Source organism: Dendrobium catenatum, unplaced genomic scaffold (genome assembly GCF_001605985.2).
Source record: "Dendrobium catenatum unplaced genomic scaffold, ASM160598v2 fragScaff_scaffold_542, whole genome shotgun sequence".
In the NCBI taxonomy this organism is placed as follows: Eukaryota; Viridiplantae; Streptophyta; class Magnoliopsida; order Asparagales; family Orchidaceae; genus Dendrobium; species Dendrobium catenatum.
Window position 1 is genome coordinate 3,284,811 of NW_021319004.1, and position 24,680 is coordinate 3,309,490.

General features: G+C 30.8%; 1 protein-coding gene across 1 annotated transcript; it reads left to right on the forward strand.

Moving 5' to 3' along the window:
* The first annotated feature begins 5,018 nt into the window (after positions 1 to 5,018).
* LOC110108256 (PHD finger protein ING2) lies at positions 5,019 to 24,243 on the forward strand. The gene is made up of 8 exons (XM_020838820.2): positions 5,019 to 5,147; positions 5,241 to 5,312; positions 12,858 to 13,051; positions 19,071 to 19,134; positions 19,411 to 19,661; positions 19,755 to 19,793; positions 20,972 to 21,108; positions 23,958 to 24,243. Exons 1-7 carry the CDS (start codon positions 5,102 to 5,104, stop codon positions 21,071 to 21,073), a joined length of 768 nt encoding a protein of 255 aa, XP_020694479.1. The 5' UTR covers positions 5,019 to 5,101; the 3' UTR covers positions 21,074 to 21,108; positions 23,958 to 24,243.
* The last annotated feature ends 437 nt before the right edge of the window (positions 24,244 to 24,680 follow it).

Consider the following 24,680-nt stretch of genomic DNA (forward strand, 5'->3'; position numbering starts at 1 on the left):
GACTATATAACTACATAATCAAAATATTCATTTACACTAGTCATGGTACACTGATCGATGTCCATCATTATACAATATCAATATGATTGCAAAAATGATAACTAATGAAATGCATACCTATAAATGAGAATCCATCAATTCCATCTCTACTCAACTTGTTTTTTTTTTTAATTCCTATCATAAAATTTACATATGTAGAATAAACATCAAATGCTTGTTAGGTTATCCAAAACCTACCAAAGTCTTTAATTTACCAAAAGATAGTAAATGATAGCTTATTTTATTACCAAGATAGAAATAATACATGTTATAATTATAGAACTTTAATAATCCTACTCACAATAGTAATACGAATACAATGTCTAAACATGTCATTTTTATTATTATATCATGCTTAATGTCAACATAGACATTTAATATAAATACATGTGTCAGATTAAAATCAACATATAACTGAAATAGAATACATTACATCAATTTTTCTCGGGCCTTTATACCACTTGAATATTTCACAAGTATCATATCAGTCCTAAAAATTTCACATATACAGTAACAAGTCTTTATACCTCCCAAATAATTCATGCAATAGCGCAAACTCTTAATATCGAGATATTGTCTGCTTTAGCCTAATGGACTCGCAATTTTGTCACGTTAGTGTAACTTTTTAGAAGTTCACTCATCTCAATATTGTTGTTTCCTAATGAAATTCCAACCATTATACCAAAACACGCTTTAATTTTTAAGAGTTTAACTTCTTTTCACTTAAGGGATTTCACAATTCACATGCACAATATCAAAACCTTATGCCTCATAAGTATTTTGCATGTGCAATATTAATCCCAAATGCTTCACCTATATGATATTAGGCCCTTATACCAGCCAAGTACTTAACATGTACAATAGGTCTTTATACCTACCAAGTATTTCATATGTACAATATTAGTCCCTTATACCTCCAAAGTATTTCACATGTACACATAATTAGAGGTGTAAATGAATCGAGCTGGCTCGTGAGCCGGCTCGAACTCAACTCGCTAACAAGCTCATGAGTCTAATTTTAATTTCAAGCCAAGAGCTCAAGCTCGATTATTAAATGAGCTCGAGTTCGAGATTGATTAAGCTCGGCTCGTAGGCTTTTAAGTCGGTTTAAATAAATTAAATATTATAAAAAATATTTTTTCAAGTGAAATATATATTAAAAGCAATTATTCAAATTTTATATGTTTAATAACAACATTTAAAATTATACAATAGATTTTAAAAGAAAGTTATTTCACCATGCATTAATTTATGATTCTGTTAAAAAAAAAGGTTTTGATAGTTTTTTCAGAAAAAAAGCTGAACAAGTTTCTTCTTCCCCGATATCCACTTCTTCTTTCCTGATATCCAACTATAAAACCGTACAACACTTGGGTTCGTGACTTCATTCGGCAAAGCAGAAATCCCACCGCGACTGTACATCAAGTCGAGCCTGAGAATGAATGCTGAGTTGAGTTCGAGCTCGTTCTCTAGGCCCGACTCGAGCTCGAGCTCAAGCTCGAGTTAGAGCTGTTTATTTGAGTGATGAGTCGAGCTCGAGTTTGTTGTGACTCGAGCTTGACTAGATTCATTTACACCCTTACATGTAATTCATAATAACATGTAAATCACATAATAATTCTTGCATAAATGCTTTATAAGACATCAATACCATTGAATTATCATTTTGTTGAACTATAGTAATTTACATTTGCATGTAATAATATATAAACAGTAAATCTTACAAGATTTATTAATATACTCAACTACACATGCATGAATTATAAACATGGCTACATATAGTATTTATAGCTTGGTAATGGTGCTCTCAATATTTTATTTGCATTCTTATCAAAATATCATCAAAATACTTTAAATATCTCACAAACAAAAATATCTAGCAAAAATAAAAAATAATTATATCCATATATATAGAATCACTAGAACAACAACATACTAAAATTTATGGGATTAAAACTTCTTGTACTTCGATATATTTTAATTTTTGTGAAGTTTTTCTAAATTAGATAAAAAAATTTACAAGTCACAAAAATATTAAAAAAGAAGGTAGGATAAATGTAACCTATCTCGAGCTAAACAATTTTTCCAACTTGCTCGATGAATTAAAACGATCCTAAGTCCAATGAAATTGAATTTCGCTCTTTAAAATTTATCTTTTCCTCTCTCATTCTCTCTTTCGTTGTTCTCTCATGATTTTTAGAAATGAGATAAAATGATATGCAATAGTGGATTTGGATATTCATAGAAAAATTATTTTTCTTAGGGCGATGATGTCCACTACTATGGTGGTGGCAGCATCCCTAAGGGACTATCACTATTCCAAAAAATATAGAACATTGCGCCATAGCTCCCTATATGATTGTGCTACAATGCTTCCAAGAGACACTTTCCACTTATGAATTCATGAAAACATAGAGAGGACCGTAGTGTCACATGACAATGTCACAACGCTACAAACAAGACAACGTCATAGCGCTCTCAAAGGTCCACTTCCACTTATCAAAAATTTCTCCCAATTCAAATCATGAATTCTATCTAGGCTAAACTAGACATAAAAATAGTCCTACTAATTTATAGAAATTAATAAATGCTAAATAAGCATGTTAATCTTATCAAGTCCAAATTAGGTCACTATGGGAAATTCAATTTATGTTGAAGCGGTTAATAACACGATCTTCTTTTGGGATATATCATATTGGCTATACATTTTCTCTTATCTAAATCTAGAAAAAAACATATGGAGGATCAACCTTAGTCCCTATCAATCTCACTATTTTAATCTCTCTCTCTCTCTCTCTCTAATAATGTTTTTCCCATCTTGTGAAGTTTGCTATGCAATTCTTATCCTCCCTTATTGTACTATAATCTTCTCATATATTGCATATTTCTCTCGTATATCTCAATAATTGATCTAAGCCACTCAACTAAACCACTATAAATCTTATATTCATCTCCCTTAGTGAGTTTTTTTTTCCTTTCTTAGCCCCCTAGTAGAGTAAACCATACATGATTCTTTCTAAATCCTCAAACTCTTAAGGTGTTTGCTCTTTTCGTATCATGAATAAATGAGCTTCCATCATTCACATCCTTGGAGTCATCTATGGGAATTCAATTATTAAATTAGAAGAAAAAGAGCTTTGATAAAAAAATAATATAGATGATTCTCAATCTGAATATCCTATGCAATCTAACATAACACATTTAGAACACCACTTGGGAGAAACCCTTTATTAGTGATGCCTTTTTCACTATGGAATAATTAGAGGTATGATCATAAGACATTCATTAGTAGTTGTTTGAAATCACATACCAAGCAAATGCCACTTATACATTTAAATCTACTCTGATTGCTCACTTACTAAACAAGTGCATGGTGATACAATCCATGATTCTCCTCATCATTCGAGAAGTTTTGTGCATAAATATTCTTTGAGCATGCTCAAAATAGTGGAAAAAGTTACTCAATTAAAATTTAAAGTTCCACAAATCAATGTACGTAAAGGTATTAATGAATCTTTTGATAATCTAGACATTTTTTTAGATTTATTTGTCCTCATAAAATTATTAGACACATCATGTCTTATTTCTTCCACCACTTTCAAAGATTTTCCCAAAGGTAGTTCAATTATTTATTAACTTTTAATATGAGTTCTTAAGGAATTCTCTTATTTATTTTTGTTCTAATTTCTTGCATCAAAGAGATCATTAAAGATCTCGTAATCCTTAAATTTGATCAAATAAAAGGAAGGTGAAAGACAATGAGAGTGAATTTAATAGAATTGATAAAGCTTCTTATGATCAATGTAGATAAGTTCCTAGCCAAATTCAATTCCATTCTAAGTCTACAACCCAAAAATATTCAAATTCAATTCCATTCTACTTTGATATATCCCCCCACCCTATAATCAATCAAAATTATCAATTATGACAATAATTCAAAATAGTGTACCAATAGCTAATGGTATACTAATTTTGCTATCAATTTTGGAGACACCTATTCTTACTAGCAATAGAAAGGTGACTTCAATAGCTTGATCCAAACTTTATGTCTTTAAAATCCTCTTTCACAAGCTTAAACAAACATGACCATTGCTTAATAATAAATGAACTATCATTGATAAACCATAGACCATCACATTTATCATTCTCAAAATCTTTATGTCTTAAGAATTAAATCAGAAGTCATTGATAAAAATATCAAAAGTACATTTGAGTTTTTACAATCTATTAACCATTGACATAAGACTACTATATAAAGGCGGCTTGCCAATATCACAATTCACCAGAGCTATAATCCAAGGCTTAGCTCTTTCATCCACTTAGTCGTCTTAGAATATAACCTTTTCATCCAAGTAACAAATATTTAAGAAAGTAAGCCTTTTAGATTTAGGCTTCGTTCAGGACGATTTTATTATTGCTTCCTTAAGCAGCTTTTTATTTCAAAAATTAAAATTTTGTACTAAAAATATGCTTTAAAAAACAGTGAGAAAGTATTCCCAAACGAAACATAAAAGAATAAGAAGTAACTAAGAGTAGGAGACTAGGACTAGCAAAGGGGCAAAAAATTGTATTGATTTTTTATTATTATTATTTTTAGACTTTTGAGTCGATCAAAGACAAATAGACATCACATACTTGAGCTTTAAACCCAATATATCTTTTTTACCTATGAAAAAATAAAGGAAAACATAAAAACAAATCTAATATTTTTTTTTGTTCTTCACGCAGAGACTTATGCCCCGGATCATTAGATAAGAGCAAAAAAAAAAAAAGAAACAAAAAAATATTACTATTGTGTAAATAAATAATTTTAAAAAAGCATTATAAATCTCCAACATAAGATCAATTTTTTTTAAAATAATATATCACCTATTTTACCACACACTGCATAGAATATACTATGACATAAAGCCAACGGATGAAGTTGTGCTATATAGTAATAAATAAAAGAAACATTTTTAATAATAAAGAATTATTTTTTATAATTACGGTTCTTAGCTTAACTAACAAAACGAGACTCTTCGTACTGGAGTAAAGCGAAGAAACCCTAAAGCGCGAAGATATGGCGATTGCGAGAACGGGCGTTTTCGTCGACGATTATTTGGAGTGTAAGGATTACTTCCTGTTAGTTAGAAGTTTACCGTTCATATGCTTTTAGCCTTGTTTGTGTTCATTTTTCTTTTGTGCTCTTGGTGTGGAAGATTCGAGCACGTTGGCGGCGGAGCTCCGAAGGCTTCTCTCCACCATGAGAGAACTCGACGAAAGAGCCCAAGGTATGTGAGCGTTTGCCATTTTTCACATTTCCTTGCAGTTCTTGGTTGTTTTTGTATGTTTAGGCTCTACATTTGTTGTTCTTTGCTACAATTTGCTGAGAAATGAGACGAGTCCAATTTAATTCTCTGGTCCAAATGTATATAGCATTCATTGCTTCATGTTATCTATGGATTCTCTTTTTTATTGTTAAATTGTTAATGTTTAATTTGGCATCTTTGAGGAAACTTAGTTTAACATTTTCTTAGTTTTCATCTGTTAATGCTTGCACAGTTACATGCGACTACATTTGTCCAATTGTTAAAGGAAATCTAGTTATTTGTGCGTGAATTTTTCGTTTTTGTAGCAGTAGTGCGTGTCTGTGGATTTTGTTTTTTCTTCTACACTATAGAAATGGTCTCATGCTAAGCTAGCAAAAATAAGGGGACAAAAATTGTAAGAAAGTAGCATTAAAGGTTTAATTATAGATCTTTTTAATTAAACTGGAATGAGTGGGTGTAGGTTGTCGACACTCCAATGGACACTCCAATTGATAAGAACATAAAGCTTATAGAAGACAAGAATGAAGAGCTTGATGATGTCAGTTGGTGCCAAAAGTTATTGGGATAGTTAATTTGTTTATCCCACACACGACCTAAAATAGCCTCTGTTGTAAGCCTAGTAATCCAATTTATGCATTCACTACAAAGGAATATCTAGATGCCATATGCATAATCTTGAGGTGTTTAAAAAGTTACTCTGAAAAATAGTGTATAGAAATTAAATAAGTTGAATATTAAGAATAATAAAGAAATGATAAGCCATTGAACTCTTAACTTTAATTTTATGAAATTGAATGATCCATAAATAGCTGTCTAGTTTATGATATTAAAAAAATAATAAACATAAACTGTCTAGTACAACATCAAGGTTTAAGATTCAATTATTAACTATTTACTAAAAAGAATAATATGATTAGCTTCTTCATTATATATTTATATTTGGCCTTCAATATCATAACCATTAAATAACATTGCTTTTCATTTTGGTTCATCATGAGAAAAATTTGCAATCTCCAAAATTTCCCATATTATCGAGGGACCAAAAGCTATCTCTTGCAACATCCCTCATCTTGTTATTACCTTATATATATATATATAAGACGAATATTTGTATGCATATAAACTAAATTTTCATCCTATTGTGAAGTAATTTTGTTTCTTTTTATTATTGGATGAATGAGTATGTGCTTTAATTTCTTTCACAAGAAGAGGAGGACATTTCGCCAAGTTTTATGATTATTGCTTGAAGTAGAGGTGCTGAAACTCCATGAATCAACCATCATGTCTTTGAATCCATCCTCCACTCATCACACAGATTCTTGATTTCTAAAATCCTTTAAATGTTAAAAGAATTTAGCTATCTCTACATTCAACATTTGTCTCTCCTCCTCATTAGGAAAATAATGTTTCAAGCATGCCTTTCTAATATTTGAACTTTCTAAAATTTTAAAATAAATTTTCAAGCGTGCCCTTCTAATATTTGAACTTTCTAAAATTTTTTATGGGAAAACATGTTGAGGATCCTCTTGAAGTTATTTTTTGTTTGAATATCTTTTTAAGAGTATAAATAAAATAAAATGAGATAATTATCATTTGACGAAATGAGATTTTATTATAAAGAATATATTAAAATTTACCTTAGATTTAATGAATGAGCCAAATAATATAAAGGCGCACTAGCGGAGGCATGTGGCCCCCTTGGCTTGGTGATTTTTTTTTTAACTTTTTTGGTAATTTTTTCTATTTATTTTTTGAGAAGGTTAAGAGCAGAGACTTCAGAGGAAGAAGGAATAGATTGCGGTACCTTAGGGATTTTTCGCAATTATTTGGTTTATTGGAATGGAGAAATAGGGGGTAGGGGAGGAGTTCGATTAATTAATATAGAACGGAGTGACAGGCAGAACATGAGGACCATTAAAGAGTCGGAGGATGCAGCTTGATGGATTCTTTAAGGTGTTTGGGTTGGTAATCTTATTAAAATACGGTGTTTCTATTCAACGGTTAGTATTTTTGAGAAAAAAAAATTAATTGTATATTGATTCTTGATTTAATTTGATAAGAGTAAAATTTATAATTATTAATTTATTTTATGATGAATTAAATATATAATTATTTCATTAAAATATGTATTATATTTATTTTCAAGTAATTTAAAAATTATAAAACTATGCTTAAATTTTACTTAGAATAATGTTATTCATTTCTTTTCTTTATATGCATATGCATTTTTTTATAAACTTAAAAAAAAAACAAAAATTATTTAATTAAAATATAAATTAGACATTTTTCATTAAAAGTTATTTTTGATATGTGTGTTTTACCAAAGAAAAAAATTGATTATATGGGCATTTTCTCTTATAGGAGATCTCGACAAAAAAGAAGAACACAAAAAGTCACTAAGTTAGAGTTACACTCTTGTCTGGATCAGAGTTGTAACTACTTGAGTGTTAATACAATCACTTAAATGTATTAATTAAAAACATGCTTATAAATAAAAGCTTAATCCTAAGGAACATAATGTGAAAAAAAAGTAAAAAAATGACAAAATAATGATACATATGACCATGTAGTCGTCAGATTTTTCAGATATAGATCTCATTATATTAAATAGCCAACTTGAGATTTATCATTGATATGAAATATAGTGATGCATTCAACAATTTAAGAGGAATTGGAGAATTTGCACAAAAAATGGTTGAGACAATGAAAAATGATATTTACCCTTTGCTGTTCTTACTTAGAAAGCTTGTTTTGATATTGTCAATTGCTACAACAACGGTCCAATGAGCATTCTTCGCTATGAAAATTGTAAATAATTGTTTGCACAATCTTATGAGAGACTCCTGGATGAATGATTGTTTGATTATTTATATTGAAAAATATTTTTAATAGTATTGATAATGAAGTGATTGTATAACGATTTCAAAATATGAAGACTCGGAGGGAGAAATTATAGGTGTTATGTAAGAAGAATATGAATAGCATGTGCTCTTGATTGCAAGTTTTTATTATGTAGTTTATCTTTTTTTTTTTATAGAAGTCTAACAAAAAAGTTTTTAAAACCACTGATGCCGGTCTCAAACTCGGTTAAAAAGGTTAGTAATATTTTTCGTATTCATAACTTGTGCCCCCACATGAAAAAAATCTTGGCTCCGCCACTGTAGAGGCATGTTACTTTTACTCTACTTATCCTCCAAAATAATGTAAATAACACTCCAAAAATATGAGTTTTCATCATTTGACTTTTTTATATGCTTAAATATTGCTTCTTTAACTTTAGACAACATTGTATCTCATATCTCATAAATTAAGTGCAACAAGACATTTCTATGATTGTAACTCTAAGCAACTCATAAATAGTTTGAGAAAAAGATAGAATATCAAAATTATCCCAACATAAATCATCAAGTATTTTTCTTTCATATATCTTGCCTTTTCAACATCATACACACGATAACATGATCATTTCTTACTAATTACTATTGATTGAAGTGCATTTTTAGTCTATTTGAATCTTCTCAATATCACGACAACTGAAGTGAAATGAGTTTCAGCTACAACAAGCATTTTCAAAGTTAAGGTATCATTGAAGATAAAAAGTCTTATCGAGCGATTCATTATGAAATTTCTAATCAAAATAGCATTTCCAGCAACCATTCTGATCTAATGATATTCATTGTAAGTGATTTCGTTTGCCTCAATTTTTTGAACTTGTATAATTATTCTTTAAAACAAGATTGAGGGTATGCATAACTTATGGCATTCAAAACATGTGAGGATATATTTGCTCAACAAATAATCTTGTTGCCCTACAAATTAGAGCATTATTAGTAATAACTTTAAGAATTTCTGAAGAGCTAACCATCATGATCACTCCTACAATCAAATTAAAAATAAATAACATATGTTTATATTGCCCTTCAGAATTTATAACTTTAATAAACATTAGGTAGTTCTCTGATAATGCTATAAAATTGATATGTAATATTTTTAATGATTAATTCAACTATCACACACCAAACTCACTCCTTTTTTCTTCTATACTCCTTTTGTAAGTTCAAGCAACTTAATCAATATTGGACCTTTCCCACTCCCTTTGTAATAATTTTAATCTCATTGCATTGTACCTTTATGGCACATAACCTACAAGACTGTTATTACAAGCAAAAGTAAATGTATACTTCTAATGAGGGATTATAGGGGAGGCCATTTGAGAAAAAACATCATTGCAATTTTACCATTTAAATGTCTTCCTCAAATGACTATCTGCAATACCTTTTTTTCTTAAACTTTTTTTCCATCCTAAATGAATATATACTGACATTGATATCATCAGTTCGAATAGAAGAAAAAGTAGAACGACAAACCATATGTATTAGGCAATTGTATTTCTTTTGGATGATTCATTTTAATCTTTTACTCAACTTTGTTGAGGTGCGTTTGCATTTTGTTCAACAGTAAAACACTTATTTTAGGGCAAATTCTAATTCCATGAGTAATTTCTTTGATAAATGTGTTTTCACTCTATAATATGAGCCTTTGTAAGTGACACTATAATAATTGCATTAAAATACAATATTTTCTCCACTTCAAAAGATTTTCCCAGTATAGTTACATGATTCCATACAGATTTATTGTCTTCAATATTAGGCTCTACTGAACAATCACCAATTTCAAATTAACCATTGCTAGAGTAGTAGAGCTTATTATGTTTTTATTGAACATTTCAAAATTAACATAAAATCCTAAATTTAAATTATTATACCATTGAAAATTTAAAAACCTAAATTTGTGTGTGAAGAAGAACATGTGAAATCCAAGAAGCAAGGATTGAAAACTACAATTACTTTTTGTCATTCTAATTTTCCTCTCACCTTTGTCTTGCCTCTCATTATTTTGTCTCTTTGGCGGAACTAAATTTTCAAGCAAAAGGATAAATATTTCTTATAATATTTTTAATATGAAAATAATAAAAAGAAGTTCTTAATTTGGGGAGAAATATATGTTACCATCAATGCACAGTGGACTATGAGAGAAATGCATCCTGGTTTTGAAACCTTAGTTGCAAGTTTTAGCACTGAGAGGAGAGATGATAATGTTGTCGAGAATCGAACTTTGATGTCATGTATTGGACGTCGAGCATGGATGTCAAGAGGGCATTGTTCATCAAAGTTGAGATGATTTTGGACATCTTCATCAAGATATGAAGATGTCAATACAATGCAGGGGCGTGATTGTGGGTTTAGAAATTACTGGTGTTGGGCATGGACTTCGAGGCACTGTTGGATGTTGCTGTCGAGCGTTGAAGTTAAACCTTAGTTTCAAGTCACAAAGGAAATATTCAAGGTGATGCTGGTGAGTGTTTCATTGCAGTTATGGAGAAATAGTTGAAATAGTTTTTATTTTTTAGTTAATAAAAAAAATTACGGAATAATCAATTATATTTAAAAATATTAAAAATATTTATTACATGAGTGTCCAAAATTTTATATTATTTTAACCGAACACATCTCGGTGTGTTTGACGCTTGTCAGACACGCATAGGACACTTGTTTGTGTCCAGCACATGTTAGAGATTGCATATCCTTTAAGAAAGCGTTTCAGTGCATCATAATTGAAAATGAAAAATCATTAAAGATTTGATTGCTGAAGTCCTCATAGCATGATAACAAGGGAATGAAGGTACTGGAGCTTAATAGGGGGTAGTGATCAACAAAAAAACCTATAGGGGGGGAGAATAGAAGTCTCATGATGACATTGTTAAAGAAAAGCTAGGGGAAGATGGATATCTCTTGGGAGGAAATCCTTGAAGGCCCAATAGCAAGGAGCTAGCATTAGTAGAAATCAAATTTGAGCTTTGTGTGTTTTATCATTGTCAGTAAAAGAATAGATGAAATTTTATGGGATTAGTAAATGTAGGGGCATGTTGTGTGATAAAAAAGTCTCCCTCAAATTTAAGGGAAAATTCTATAAGATGGTGGTTAGACCTGCAATGCTTTATGGTGCTGAATGTTGGCCATTAAAATAGAAGCATAATATTAAGTTAAGTGTTGTAGAGATGAGGATGCTCAGGTGGATGAGTGGCTTTACTCTTAGAGACAAGATATGAAATGAGCAAATACGTGAAAAGCTTGGAGTAGCTCCAGTGAAATATAAGATTAGAGAGAGTCTCCTTAGATGGTTTGGTCACATAAAATGACAGCCTTCTGATGACCATGTTAGGAAAGTAGATGTATTATATTTGACTTATGTTAAGAAAGTAATGGTAGACCTAAAAAGACTTGGTTAGAGAATATTAGAAATAATCTTTCGTTATTAGATTTAAATAAGAATTTAACTCTTAGCATGACACAATGGAGAAAAATGATTCATGTAGCCGACCTCACATAGTGGGATAAAGACTTGATGTTGTTGTTGGTGTTGTTGTTGTTGTAGTAGTAAATGTAGGGGCTATTTGGTTGCAAGTATTTAGAAATCCTGAGAGTTCTAAATACAATTTAAAAGAAATTCAATAGAACAGTTTTGTGTTTGGTTGGACTATAAATGGATTTAAATTTAAAAAAAAAACAAATCTTAACCATGACTTGTTTGTGTGCTAGCGACCATGGTGGTTGCGGTTTCGTTGGAGGTTATATAGTTTGATATCGTCCCTGTGAGGATAGCGGTCGTGGAGGACATGGAGGGAAGAGGTCGACGTCTTCGGTGGTCATGGAAGTTGGTGCCATTTTGGCGAGGATGGAGATCAAAATAGTCGTTGGTGGAGAGGATGTTGGTGTTGTTCGTGTTGTGGGTGCATGGTATCTCCATGGAGATGTTTACTTGCATCATTGCATGGTGTATTCAGAATTCGTCCAAATTAATTGAATTCTATATACACCAAAAATAAACTAATGGGAGAATTCCAAATCCCTTAATAACATACTTTGAATTTGCTTCTCTATTAACCAGATACCTGAAATTTTAAGATTTCATTTAATTTACTCTACACTCCTAATACTTAGTAACTAAACAATCCCTTTTCCTTCTTGGAATCGAGCTGAATAAAATACCTCATGTAGCACTCAACCTGAAGTTATTTACACGATGCATTTTAAAAATATTATTTTTAATGATTTTCTGGTGTTATGGTATTCTTTTATGACAGGTATAGATCCTCATATTTCTTGGGTTGATCTCGCTAAGTGTTGTACTTAGTTGGAACTGACAAATGATGATGTTGCTGTACTTATGGCATACTTTTTTCTTGTAGAATATTAGAAGGATATCATCATTTTCAGTTGTGATATTATTTTTAAAGGTTTTCGCAACACTATTATGTAATTCTGGATAGAAACTTTCAGTAAGAGAACTCTGATCTGAACCAGTAATTTATTCACATGTTTAAATTACCTTTTATAACTTTTAGCAAGAGAACTCTGATCTGAACCAGTAATTTATTCACATGTTTAAATTACCTTTTATTTGCTTCTGCTTATCATTAACATATTTACTTTTCTCTTATTGAAGGTATTATTAGCCAATCAAGAGATCAAACAAGATACTACATCGGAATGCATGCTCAAAGCTCAAAGAAAACAAGTTATGATGAAGATGATGATTCAGAACTTGAAAAATTAAAAAAAGAGATCGAGGCTAACCAAGAAAATGCACTGAGCCTCTGTACTGAGAAGGTGGTGCTTGCGAAACAAGCTTATGATCTCGTAAGGACTTCCTCTTTATTTCAAATAGAGCAATTTTTCCAAGAACAGGTGTAGAGAGGTAGGTATGTTCAATTGTTTTACCATTTGTTTGAATACTTGCAGTTTTTTTTTTCTTTAAGTTATTGAAGAACTTGCTATGGTTAAAGTACAAGTAATTATCATATACCTTAGATGATTATGCTATTTTATGTTGAAGTGTTGTTTTTATTCTGTTCAAGTTGGTTGGTGACTTATTGGTGCCTCTTTTTTTTAAAATTGTTACTAGCTACATGTCATGATTATTCGATAAGTTTTACGCTAGCCGTCGACTACTTAACGCAACCATCTACTTTTCTCATCGAGGACTTGGGACATGACAACGACAGTGTTAAAATTTGCGAGAGTTTGTATCCAGGCGTATGCTTTTTGCTGATGATATTCTTCTTGTTGATAAGACTAGAGAGGGAGTTGAAGGTAAACTTGAATTATGGTAATCAACCTTAAGAGTCTAAAGGCTTTCATTTGAGTATATCTAAAACTGAATATATGGAGCGTAATTTTGGTAATAATAGTTCTTATGGGAAGATTATGACTTTGGGTGATCAAGTCATTAATAAGAGTACATGTTTTAGATATCTTGGATATACTGTTCAGAATGATGGTGAAATAGATGGGGATATTATTAGTAGAATTCAAGTTGGATGGTTGAAGTGAAGGAATGCATCGAGCTTGTGGTGTGATAGAAAAGTTCCCCTCAAACTTAAGAGAAAATTATATAGGATGGTGGTTAGACCTGCAATGCTTTATGGTGCAGAATGTTGGCCATTAAAAGAGAAGTATAGTATAAAGTTAAGTGTTGCAGAGATGAGGATGCTCTGGTGGATGAGTGGTTTTACTCTTAAAGACATGATACGAAATGAACATATACGTGAAAAGGTTGGAGCAGCTTTAGTGGAAGATAAGATTAGAGAGAATCACCTTAGATGGTTTAGTCACATAAAACGACAGCCTTCCGATGACCCAGTTAGGAAAGTAGATGTATTAGATTTGACTTATGTTAAGATTGGTAGAGATAGACCTAAAAAGATTTGGTTAGAAAATATTAGAAATGACATTTATTTATTAGATTTAAATGAGAATTTAACTATTAATAGGGCACAATGGAGAAAAAGGATTCATGTATTCGACCCCACAGTGGGATAAAGGCCTGATGTTTTTAACTATCTACTTTAATTATTCATATGCTTTGCACTAAGAGTTTTTATTCACAGCTTCAATTCTCAATATATTTTTTACTTCATGTTTCATTAAGCTGAAACCACCGACTTTCATGGAAAAAGCTTATTTGATCTTTATTATTTGTTTGCCTGCTTAAAATAATTTTTCTCATGTTTACTCTTTATATTTGACAAAATTATTAGACATTTTGGCTTTTTTTTTTTGCTTCTTATTCTTATTCTATTTCCAATGTTGGATAGTTTTCTCAGCATTATATAGAATAATGAGGATTTAGATATGGATATTCTTTGGTAAAATTAAGGTTGCTATTGAATTGGAGAACTGACACACAAGTATCGTATAATAAGAGACTATCATCAAAACCTAATCGTAAATTTTATAAAATTATAATTAGTCCCACTATGCTCTATAGATTTCATGGTTGGGAGTAATGAAGTCATTGATTGCGACATCAAGGATTCTAGAATGAGAATATTAAAATGGATGTGTAGCAAAATTAAATTTGATAAATTGAGGAATGAGTATATTAGGGAGATTGTGGCGGTAGCGTCGATTGAAAATAAGTTGATTCTAGAAAATGTGCCCAGTAGACTAGTAAATAAAATTAGCGTCAAAGGATTTGAGGGGAAAAGTTGTAGATCTAAGATAGCATGTTAGAAGTATCTAAAATGATTTTGTACGAAATAGCTTTTACAAATAATATATCACTCAACAAGAATGAATAAAAACGAGGATTTATGAAGCTGTCCCAAATAGTAGGGTATGGCTACTGATGCGATTTAGATTCTTGCTGTACAAATACTTTGCTCTGTACAATGTGACAAAATCGCAAGTTGCTATTTATACAAGCAAATTGTGTACTGATTTGCTTTTTTTTACCTCATACCAGATTTTCTTTAGCACATATCCTTTGAGCGTTTGAGGTACTTTTGGAGGGCCTTGAGTAATATACAACACTACAATTATAGATAATCAAATGAAATTTTAGCCCAAGCTTTATCAGTTTATGCTTATTAGAGATTGATATAAGCCCTTAGCCATCTGTTTTTTCCGTTAACATTTAAAGAGAAAAAGCTCCACTTGTATGCGTTCAATTTTTAGATAGGATGAATCTGCCAGCTGAAGTTTTGATATTTTGTTTCAGATGCAATTGATTTTAATGAGGCCTAAAATAACTGTGTTTTGTGCATGTCGAGGCATTTCATTTTCTTGTTTGTTCCTTGGCATTACTTTAAAGAAATCAATCATAATCTTCCTTATCCTAATGGTTTAGGGCTACTTTATGAATTATAATCTCCATTCATTCATGCTAGTGTTGAGTGGCTCATTAAATCTACTTGCAAATTTTGCATAGCCTTTGTCCATGCTTTTAGTGGTTTACCCTTTTCCTTTCAAACCCTTCCACATTATCTGTATTTGTTCATCTTATTGGTGCATCTGCCCTCAGTTTTATATGTAAAAACTAATTGAGCCTATTTTCTAGTATCTTATCTCATGGTGCTATTCCTGTAGTCTCATAGTATAATTTTTTCTCCATTTATCATTAATAGCTTTACCGTTCATTCTTTAGCTCTATCATATTTACTACACTCAACCTAGTTATCAATAATTTATTATCATTCAATAAAAGTAATCATTATACTTTATTTAAAAAAAAATATTTTCTAGAATTTAGTGGTTTGTATGTGTATAAAAGCATTGAAGAGGCCAATTGATGACTTTGCAATGATTTTTTTTATAATTTCGTTACGATGCAAGTAAGTTTTATAAAATTATAATTAGACCAAATATGTTGTATGAGTGTTGGACATTAAAAAAAGTTATAATATCGAGTCGAGAGTGGATAAAATGAGAATGTTAAGATAGATTTATGGCAAAATTAGGATACATTCATGAATGATTATATTAAAGGAATGATTATAGCGACTCTATTGAATATTGAAAAATGAGTTATAGTAGTTGCTCCCATTTTTTGTGTTGGTAAAATTAATATTAGAGGATTAGGAAGGCATATAGGTAGACCTAGGATGACATCAATAGAAAATTTTCAAAATACTTGGGAAAGATCAGGTTCAACACTTTAGGAAACATCAGTAGGAATAAATGAAAAATGATGATCCACAAACTCGACCTCTAATAATGATGAATCTAAAAAACACTAGAATTGCAAACTAAAGATTTCTTTTCCTTAAAACATAGACAAACACAGATAGAACAAACTACACTATTATATCCCACAATAACTTAAACAAAAACAACCACATCTTACAAATTCAAATAAAAGGGCACAACACCTTACAACTTTAAAAAAAAAGGACACAACAACACCATACGACTAATCAAAGCTTCGAGAAGAAAGATACATGTGGAATGAGAACCATGGAGAGAAGAAGAAGATAGAAGCCCTAGACGAAGTTTTAGAAGATAGGGAGGTAGAGGAAAAATAGCTCGCAAGGTATATAAACCCACAAGTTTCACTTTCCAAATATTCTTCACAATTCACTCTTGACTAATAAAGTTTATGTATTACAAACATATAATAATGCTTAATCTACCCAAAGCTAAAAAAATTGTTACTTTATAAGCCTATAAATGTGCAAATTGTTTTTATTGTGTTTATTTATTGTTTTGAATGAATGGAGGATTCATAAAGTCTGCTCCAAATCATTAGAATGAGGCTAATAGTGAAGATGACTCCTCTAGCGTAAACTAATTGGTCCTTTTTATATACTATACATTGCCAATGTTGGATATATGTATTTTTAATTATCTTAGCTTATCATACTATTCTTGTCTCCGTTATTCATGTTTACTAATTATTCATTTTCTGTACATTCAAAATTGCTCAATTTAGTATTGCTCAATTTAGTAGGTTTTATTTGTGTTATAAACTGCTAAAACCTATATGTTGAATTACTAGAAATTATGACCTAGAGTCCATTGTAACTATGATGTTGATATGCTTCTTGATCCATATCAAGAATAGGGATAAACCAGAAATTATTCATTCCATGAGTCTATCATTACAATAAGATTGGTATTTATACTACTTGGATAGACCAAGTTTACAATATAAAATCGGTTTACCCAACCAACCTTAAAAGAAAGACTATATTACTGCTTTAAGACATGTGGAACCATTTGTCATTTATTCTCCTTTATTCATGGTTTACTAATAATTTGTTTTTCAAATTGCTGGATATTTGTAGGTTTTATTTATGTTATATATTGTTAAAACCGTATTTTGTTTGTACTGAAAATTACAACCTAAGAGTTCATTGTAAATATGATGTTTGATAGCTATATTCCATATGAGAAAAAGATTATAATGACCTTTAGACTATTTATGGGGAGCCATTTTAGCTCCAAACTATCTAATATGTTCAATTTAGTCCATTCAAACTTCAAATATGATCTTTGACTATCGAATATAATCCAGAACAATCATTCTATTGGATTTCTTTGGAACATATTTGAAGAGTCGGTGGATCAAATTGAATACTCAAGATAGTTAGAATTAAAATGACCCTAGCCAAATAGTCAATTGACCATTTTGATATTTTTCTCTATTCCATAATGATATCAATCTCAAAGTCCCGCAATCATAGAAAATGTAGAATGTTTGCATTACAATGATCAATTGAAAGGTTAATGTCTATTTGAATTTAGCTAATTATAGTTTCTTCTATTATTTTGAATTTTAACAGTAATTTGTATATGCATGCCTACTATGTTACCTTGTCATAAAAGTTTGATTTGTACTTGGATCCCTGGCTTGTTGTTGCCAAGAAGATTACTTGTGGCTGATCTCTTGTTTATTGCTTATGTCTTTTAAGATTTTTTTTCTTTTTTTTTTGTCATTTATGTAGATTTCTTAGGTACAAACTCATTTTTTTGAAAATTCTGATTTCTGTGGGTCATCTGTGAACTCTATTCATTTTTTCTTGGATTTATGACATGAATTATGCTGCATTTTTGCAATTTGTGGAAGGGATTTCTCCAATTATTTTGTGATTATGCATACGGTCTTATTCTTGCACAAAATTCAATGGAGTTGCTGAATAAATTTTAAATTGGATGTAAAATTTTCCTTCTAGTCTCAGGATTTAGTTCCTTCATCAAGTGAGAGACTTAAATTTTGGGAGAGGTTTGATGGATTAAATTAGAGAAATGTGATACTCTAGGGCTAAATTGGCCTATGAATAGTTGAGGATTATTTTGAACTTTTCTCCATTTTTTCTCGGTTTTATAATTGATTATTCACATGGATTAGGCAGCACATATGTGATCAGTGAAAGAGAATTATCAATTCATTCTATGATAAGGTGTCTGAGGTATGCACAAAACTCAATGCCATGGATAAATAAAATTTCAAATTGGATGTTCATTTTCTTCATCATTCTAGATTCAATTTCTTGATTAGGTAAGATACTTCGAAAATTTTAGAACTTGTTATATCCTTATATAAATGTGAGGGTTGCACTTCTGATGAGTTCTTTTATATTTGCATTTTCTTTTCCTTCTTTTCCTCCTTTTATGATTTTGTTATAGGTCTAAAAGTGTATTTGTGTTTATTAGATTTGATAAACTCTTTCTATTGAATTCATCTGATTTGATTTATATTATGCTATTTGCTTTCGTCAATGTAGCCCATTAGGTCTTTTGTATCACTTGTGTCCTTCGAAAATTGTCTGTTGCGTGATTTTTCTCTTCTCTTGTCAGATCTGCATTAGAAACTTTAGGATCTCCTATGTCGCCTATTTAGTGTTTTCATAACTTTCATGTTTGCTTTTTTATGAAGTTAGAGAGCCATGTGAAAAGACTCGATGAGGACTTGAATCAGTTTGCTGAAGATTTAAAGCAAGGTATGATGCAAGTCCTAATTGTCATCCATGTGGTCTTTCGGGTTGATGATTTTTGCTGCAACTCAAGTTGATGCTAATTAACTGTTAAATGATTTTATTTTCTCAAGACTTTAGTGCTGATTAATTCAAAGAATTGCGTGGTGTAGAGTATTAGTAGTAGTAGTTTTTTTTTCACATTAAAGAATTCTTTCTGTCAATTAATTGATGCATTTTGACAAATATTGATGTTTTAGTTCATAAGTTGATTTGTATGCTTGGACTTCACTTCTAAAACAGAGGGAAAAATACCACTAGATGAACCAGCAATCCTTCCACCTTTACCTATGGTTGGCAGGGAGGAGAAACGCAAGGGGGGGTATATAACACCTCAATCAAAGAGGTTTAGAGGAAGGGATTGGGACAGAGAGAGAGAGATGGATCTTGAGCTGATGCCTCCTCCGGGAAGTCATAAAAAATCTGTTATTGCGGCTTCTGACTTTGATCAATCCATTGATCCTAATGAACCAACTTATTGTGTTTGTCACCAGGTTTTCAAATTGTCTTTTCATGTTTACATATTCAATTTTGTAATCCTTATAGTTCTGGTTATTATGGCTTTGTCTGTGTTTCTCTTTCTGCAGGTGTCTTTTGGAGACATGATCGCATGTGATAATGAGAATGTGCGTTTCTGCTTTTTTTCTGTAGTTTACTCTGCTAATTTTCTTCTCAAATTTTTTTTTTTTCATTTTTAAGCATTGTCCATTCTAATCCCCTGTCCTGTTTTACCTATATTTGCTTCCTGATTTATAATTGGCCCTGAACTTCCTTGATATATTAATAGATATGGAACATCGGAAAGGGCAACTCTTTATTTGAGATTTCAGTAAACAACTGTATTTGTGTATCTTATTCGTGTTTGTTATATCCTCTGTTCTACATGGACAACAAATCTAAGTTTATTTTTCACATACAGTAGATGCTATTCCAATTGTTTCATATAATCATTTCTCAAACTACCTTTCTAACCTTGACGTATTTCCATTTTAGTCTTATTATATTATCATTTTGCCAATCTAAATTTTGTTTCTTTGAATTTGTTTATTGCTCAACAATAAAATAGATATAACATTGTTAAATTGATCGATTTTATTTATTTTTGGTAAAATTTAGCTTTTAAATCTCTATGATATTCTAATATCAAATAGAATTTTTTGCAGCATTTCTTCATTTTAATCACCTAGTTTCAATTTGATGAGTTATGTTTTCATCTATGTCTCATTCTTATGTATAATGAATCAAAGTTACTTAAAATGTTTCATGTGTAGGCATCATTTGATCGTCTAGTAATACTGACTCATAATTCTTAATTTCACCCCATGAAAAGTGCATATGAAATATTTAATATTTGTCATACCAAACTTGGGTTCCTTATAGACATTTTATGAGTGTTCTAACATCTATTTGTTTTAGTAGAGGTCTCATGTAGTAGAATTATATCATATTTATAAAATGTTCATTAGGACATCTCTACAAATCTATATGAGCATATTTTATCCGCATCTTATATCATATTAAACAAGATAAGAACTTAATAATGATCCTTGATTGATCTAATACTACTTGTGATTCACGGATGGAGATCCTCTCATAGAATCACTAAGCAAATCGTGCTTGGATAGAATTTGTTAGTTTTCAAGAGAGCAATCTCCCGTAGTAGACGCAACACTAAGCCTAATGAGGCTATATTGTGTCAACATAGTGGCCCGTTCAGAACTGTGCGGGCAAATGCCAATCTTTTTGTACATTTGAATTGAACTTAATTTGTCTGCCTAATTTTTCTTGCATGTTTTATTGGCAGTGCGAGGGAGGCGAATGGTTTCACTATTCATGTGTAGGCCTGACGCCGGAGACTAGATTCAAAGGGAAATGGTTTTGTCCAACATGCAGGCAGCAACCGTGATCTGATTTGTGGTACTTGCTTGCTCAACTAGCCAGGTTTGAAATATTGTTTGTTTATCATATTGTTAGATTAGAACTATTGTAAGCTATAATTAAAACTCTCTTCATTTGTGATATGTGTGCATATCAGCATGGCTTGAAATTTCTTTCTCAGTGTTATTTTATTTCCTAGAAACCTAAATTCATATGAAACTTTCGATCTACCATTGCTGCAAACTATTCCTCAAAAAGGTATTGGCATCCAATTCCTTGATCATATATATATAAGCAATAAAACTAAAATTTTATTAATATTGGGAAAAATATACACAAAAGGTTGAACTTATCACCAAACACTATGATAAGCTATCTACATATCTTCAATTTAACATTTCAACTGAAAAATCAATCCTCAGTTTAAAAAAAACGAAAACTACAAGAATAGATAAAAAAGATAAGTGGCTAATTATTGACTAATACACTAAGGCTATAGAAAAGAACAAAAAAATAGTAACGAATGGTCTAAGACTATTATTTGAAAGAGCCTCCAACCAACCATTACAAATGAATCAAGCTCAGTTAGCCACCTTGATCAAAATAGGGTAAGATAAATCCAGGCGACAAAATCTGAAGGAAAACAACAGCCAATCCAACATCTGTTTCCAAAGCGGCGAAAGAATCAACAATTCAATAATAGTAATCTAGCCAACAATAATGCCTCCCGTGAATGAATAAAAGACCTTGTACAACAAAAATAAACAAGTTAAAAATGAAGTATACGACAATCAACATATTAAACCTACAGATTCATCTGAATATCATAGAAACGGTCACCTTCATGAATTATGACTATAAGAATCACCAAGTTCAGTACAATACAGATTTCTATTCATAATTGAGAGCACAACACGATCCTAGCTGCTTAAATAAACATCCAACAAAACAACCATACCATTATCAACGCAACAGAAAGCCTTTGTATTATAAAAAGTAGATAATAAAACTTGATTTATGAGAAATGTGGTAAAGCTAAAGCTCAGATAAGGTTAAAAAACTGCCTTAAATTATGAGAGCATCTACTACTAAAGGAAACTACTCCAGGAAGAAGTTAATAATTCTAATGGTATATACTATGTTGCACCGATACGGATATGGTGACACGGATACAACATGATACGGATACGTGACACGCCAATTCTTAAAAATATAGGATATGGATACGGCGTGGATACAACATTATAATATATAAATCATACATAAAAATTAAGAAAGTAATCAAAGCGTAATATTTGAAATGACAAAAAAAATTGAAAGCAACATTATTTGTAGCATTGTATCTTATAATATCAAAATAAAAGTAAGCATTAAATATTTAAATGTCTATTACAAAAATAAAAACAAAAATATAAATTATCCAGCACATCAAGTTTCAACTATTCAATAGAAGGATTGATAGGATTAGCTTTTTCAGTGGTTTGTCTTTGAATTTCTATATCATCTTCAATAAATATCATAGCTTCCAATTTAGGCTCATCAAGTGAAAGATTGTATAGAGTCCTGCCATTCGCTATCAACAACAACCTGAGGATAGTGTCAGAAAACTAGTTCTGCTTATAAGCACTACAAGATATGAATTTATACCCAACGACACAGAAGAGCACTAGGTTAGGTATAAAATGGCAAGCACTCTAAAAAGATTCAGTCATATGACTCTTATTATCATAGCTATCTTAGCAACACCAAAGCCAAAAAACAAAACAGATTAGAACAAACTCAGGCAAAGCAAAGGCTTTGAATAAACATAAAATTATCCATCTCCCTTAAAATAAGGCAAACCCATTTTATAAACATGAATTAAATCCTTAAGATGATTAGGAATATTAAGCCCAACTAAATTCATAATAGTATTCAAATTAGCACCAAAATTAACTAACCAACTACTTAGCACATGAATTACCTTCTCTTTAGATATGAGAAATCAAATATTGCAAAGAGTCAAGGAATTGAGAAGTACATTTGAGTGTATAAAAGGATGTGGCATTCTCTCTCACTTTTTTTTTTTGCTATTTTATATGCTTAATGACCAAAAGAGCACCCATTTGAATCCAAAATTAAGAAGCCATGTTAATAGCCGTGATTTCTGCTAAAAAAACAAAAGGTATTTAAGTGGGTAGCAAAAGCAAGAATAATGCTATCAAGATAGCCTCTAAATATGCTTCCATCTACCTGCCAAGTTATTTTGGATCATACAGTATGTATTAACTTTAATGATGCTAAAATTAGGGTTAATCCAAAAAATAATATTTTCTTCATGAAATTGTTGAAACTTAACAGGTTATAAAAACCCTGATTTGCTTAGAAGGAATCAAATGCATATCATAATGTTTTAATCATAAGAAACTCTAATATGATATGATTCATTTTAACTCCTTGATGCTTCGCCGTATTGCTTCCTTCCATAAAAATCACACAATAAAAATAGGAATAAGGAATTTAATGTACCCGCTAATAGAACTACCAGAATAAAAGCAACAAAAAAGAATTAATAAAACCAACAAAAAAAAATAATGACGGAATATTTTTCTTGCTTTAAAACTTAAATGAAAAGATTGTAGACGACTCAAATAAAGGGTGGTTCTAGTAGACATTGGCAGCTTAATGTGGTTTCAATGGCTAAGGTTTCGTTTGGGATGACTTTCTTACTGCTTCTTAAAGTAGCTTTCTAGCAAAAAAAATAAAATTTTTGCACTAGAAAGCTGTTTTAAGCAGCAGTAAGAAAGTCATCTCAAGCATACCTAAATATAATGACAATTTAGTTGGATCGTAAGATAATCATTCTAATGCTAATATTGATTGATTATAGTGATAGAATGTTCTTTAATGATGCAGTGTTTTGCAACATATAGGTACATTATGCTTTCTATTAAGGGGGCACCCCTCTGGCTCTATCCAAAGACATTTTGGTGGGATATTGATGAAGTATTTATCAACTCTGTAATGCAGTAGTTTATGAAATTTTGAAGAAGAAACAGCTTTGAGATACCATAAAATGGTATGTGTTATTAACGATAAGAAGAAGTTCTTCAGGTGTTGGATTGATGTATAGTTCACGTAATATGCAATGTACTGTAAATAAGCTCGCTGTACAAATGTTTCCATGCATTACTTGAAGGGTTTTGATTTGTTTGCATATAGGAAGGATATTCTCTTATCACCATGAAAATGGAGAAGCCATTGTGGATAAGGTGCCCTACGTACATTACTTGAAGGGTTTGGTTTGTTTGCGGCAGTTTTCTTATAACTTTCGCTAAATTGTACAAAAAAGTTATAAGAAAGCTGTCCCAAATGAAGCCTTGGACTTCGTTTTGGACGATTTTTTTTTTTTTTTTATGAAGTAATTTTTTAGTACAATTTTGTTTTTAATTTAAGAAATTTTTATATTAAAAAGTTGCTTTTAAAAGCAGTAAAAAAGTCGTCCCAAACGAAGTTTTAATCTAAAATTTGAATGGGTGTATATTCAATTACAAATGTGAAAGAATTCAGGATCTAATAGTTTAGGGTGAAAATTCTTCGCAGGTTATTTGAACATTAAAAAAATCAATCATGTTTGAGCTATTAAAAATACAGTG

Excerpts from the sequence above, each read along its gene's own strand:
- LOC110108256 (XM_020838820.2), top strand. The coding sequence starts at position 5,102 with ATGGCGATTGCGAGAACGGGCGTTTTCGTCGACGATTATTTGGAGT. Across the intron at positions 5,313-12,857 it reads ACTCGACGAAAGAGCCCAAG|GTATTATTAGCCAATCAAGA; the intron begins GTATGTGAGCGT and ends CTCTTATTGAAG. Across the intron at positions 13,052-19,070 it reads CGAAACAAGCTTATGATCTC|TTAGAGAGCCATGTGAAAAG; the intron begins GTAAGGACTTCC and ends TTTTTTATGAAG.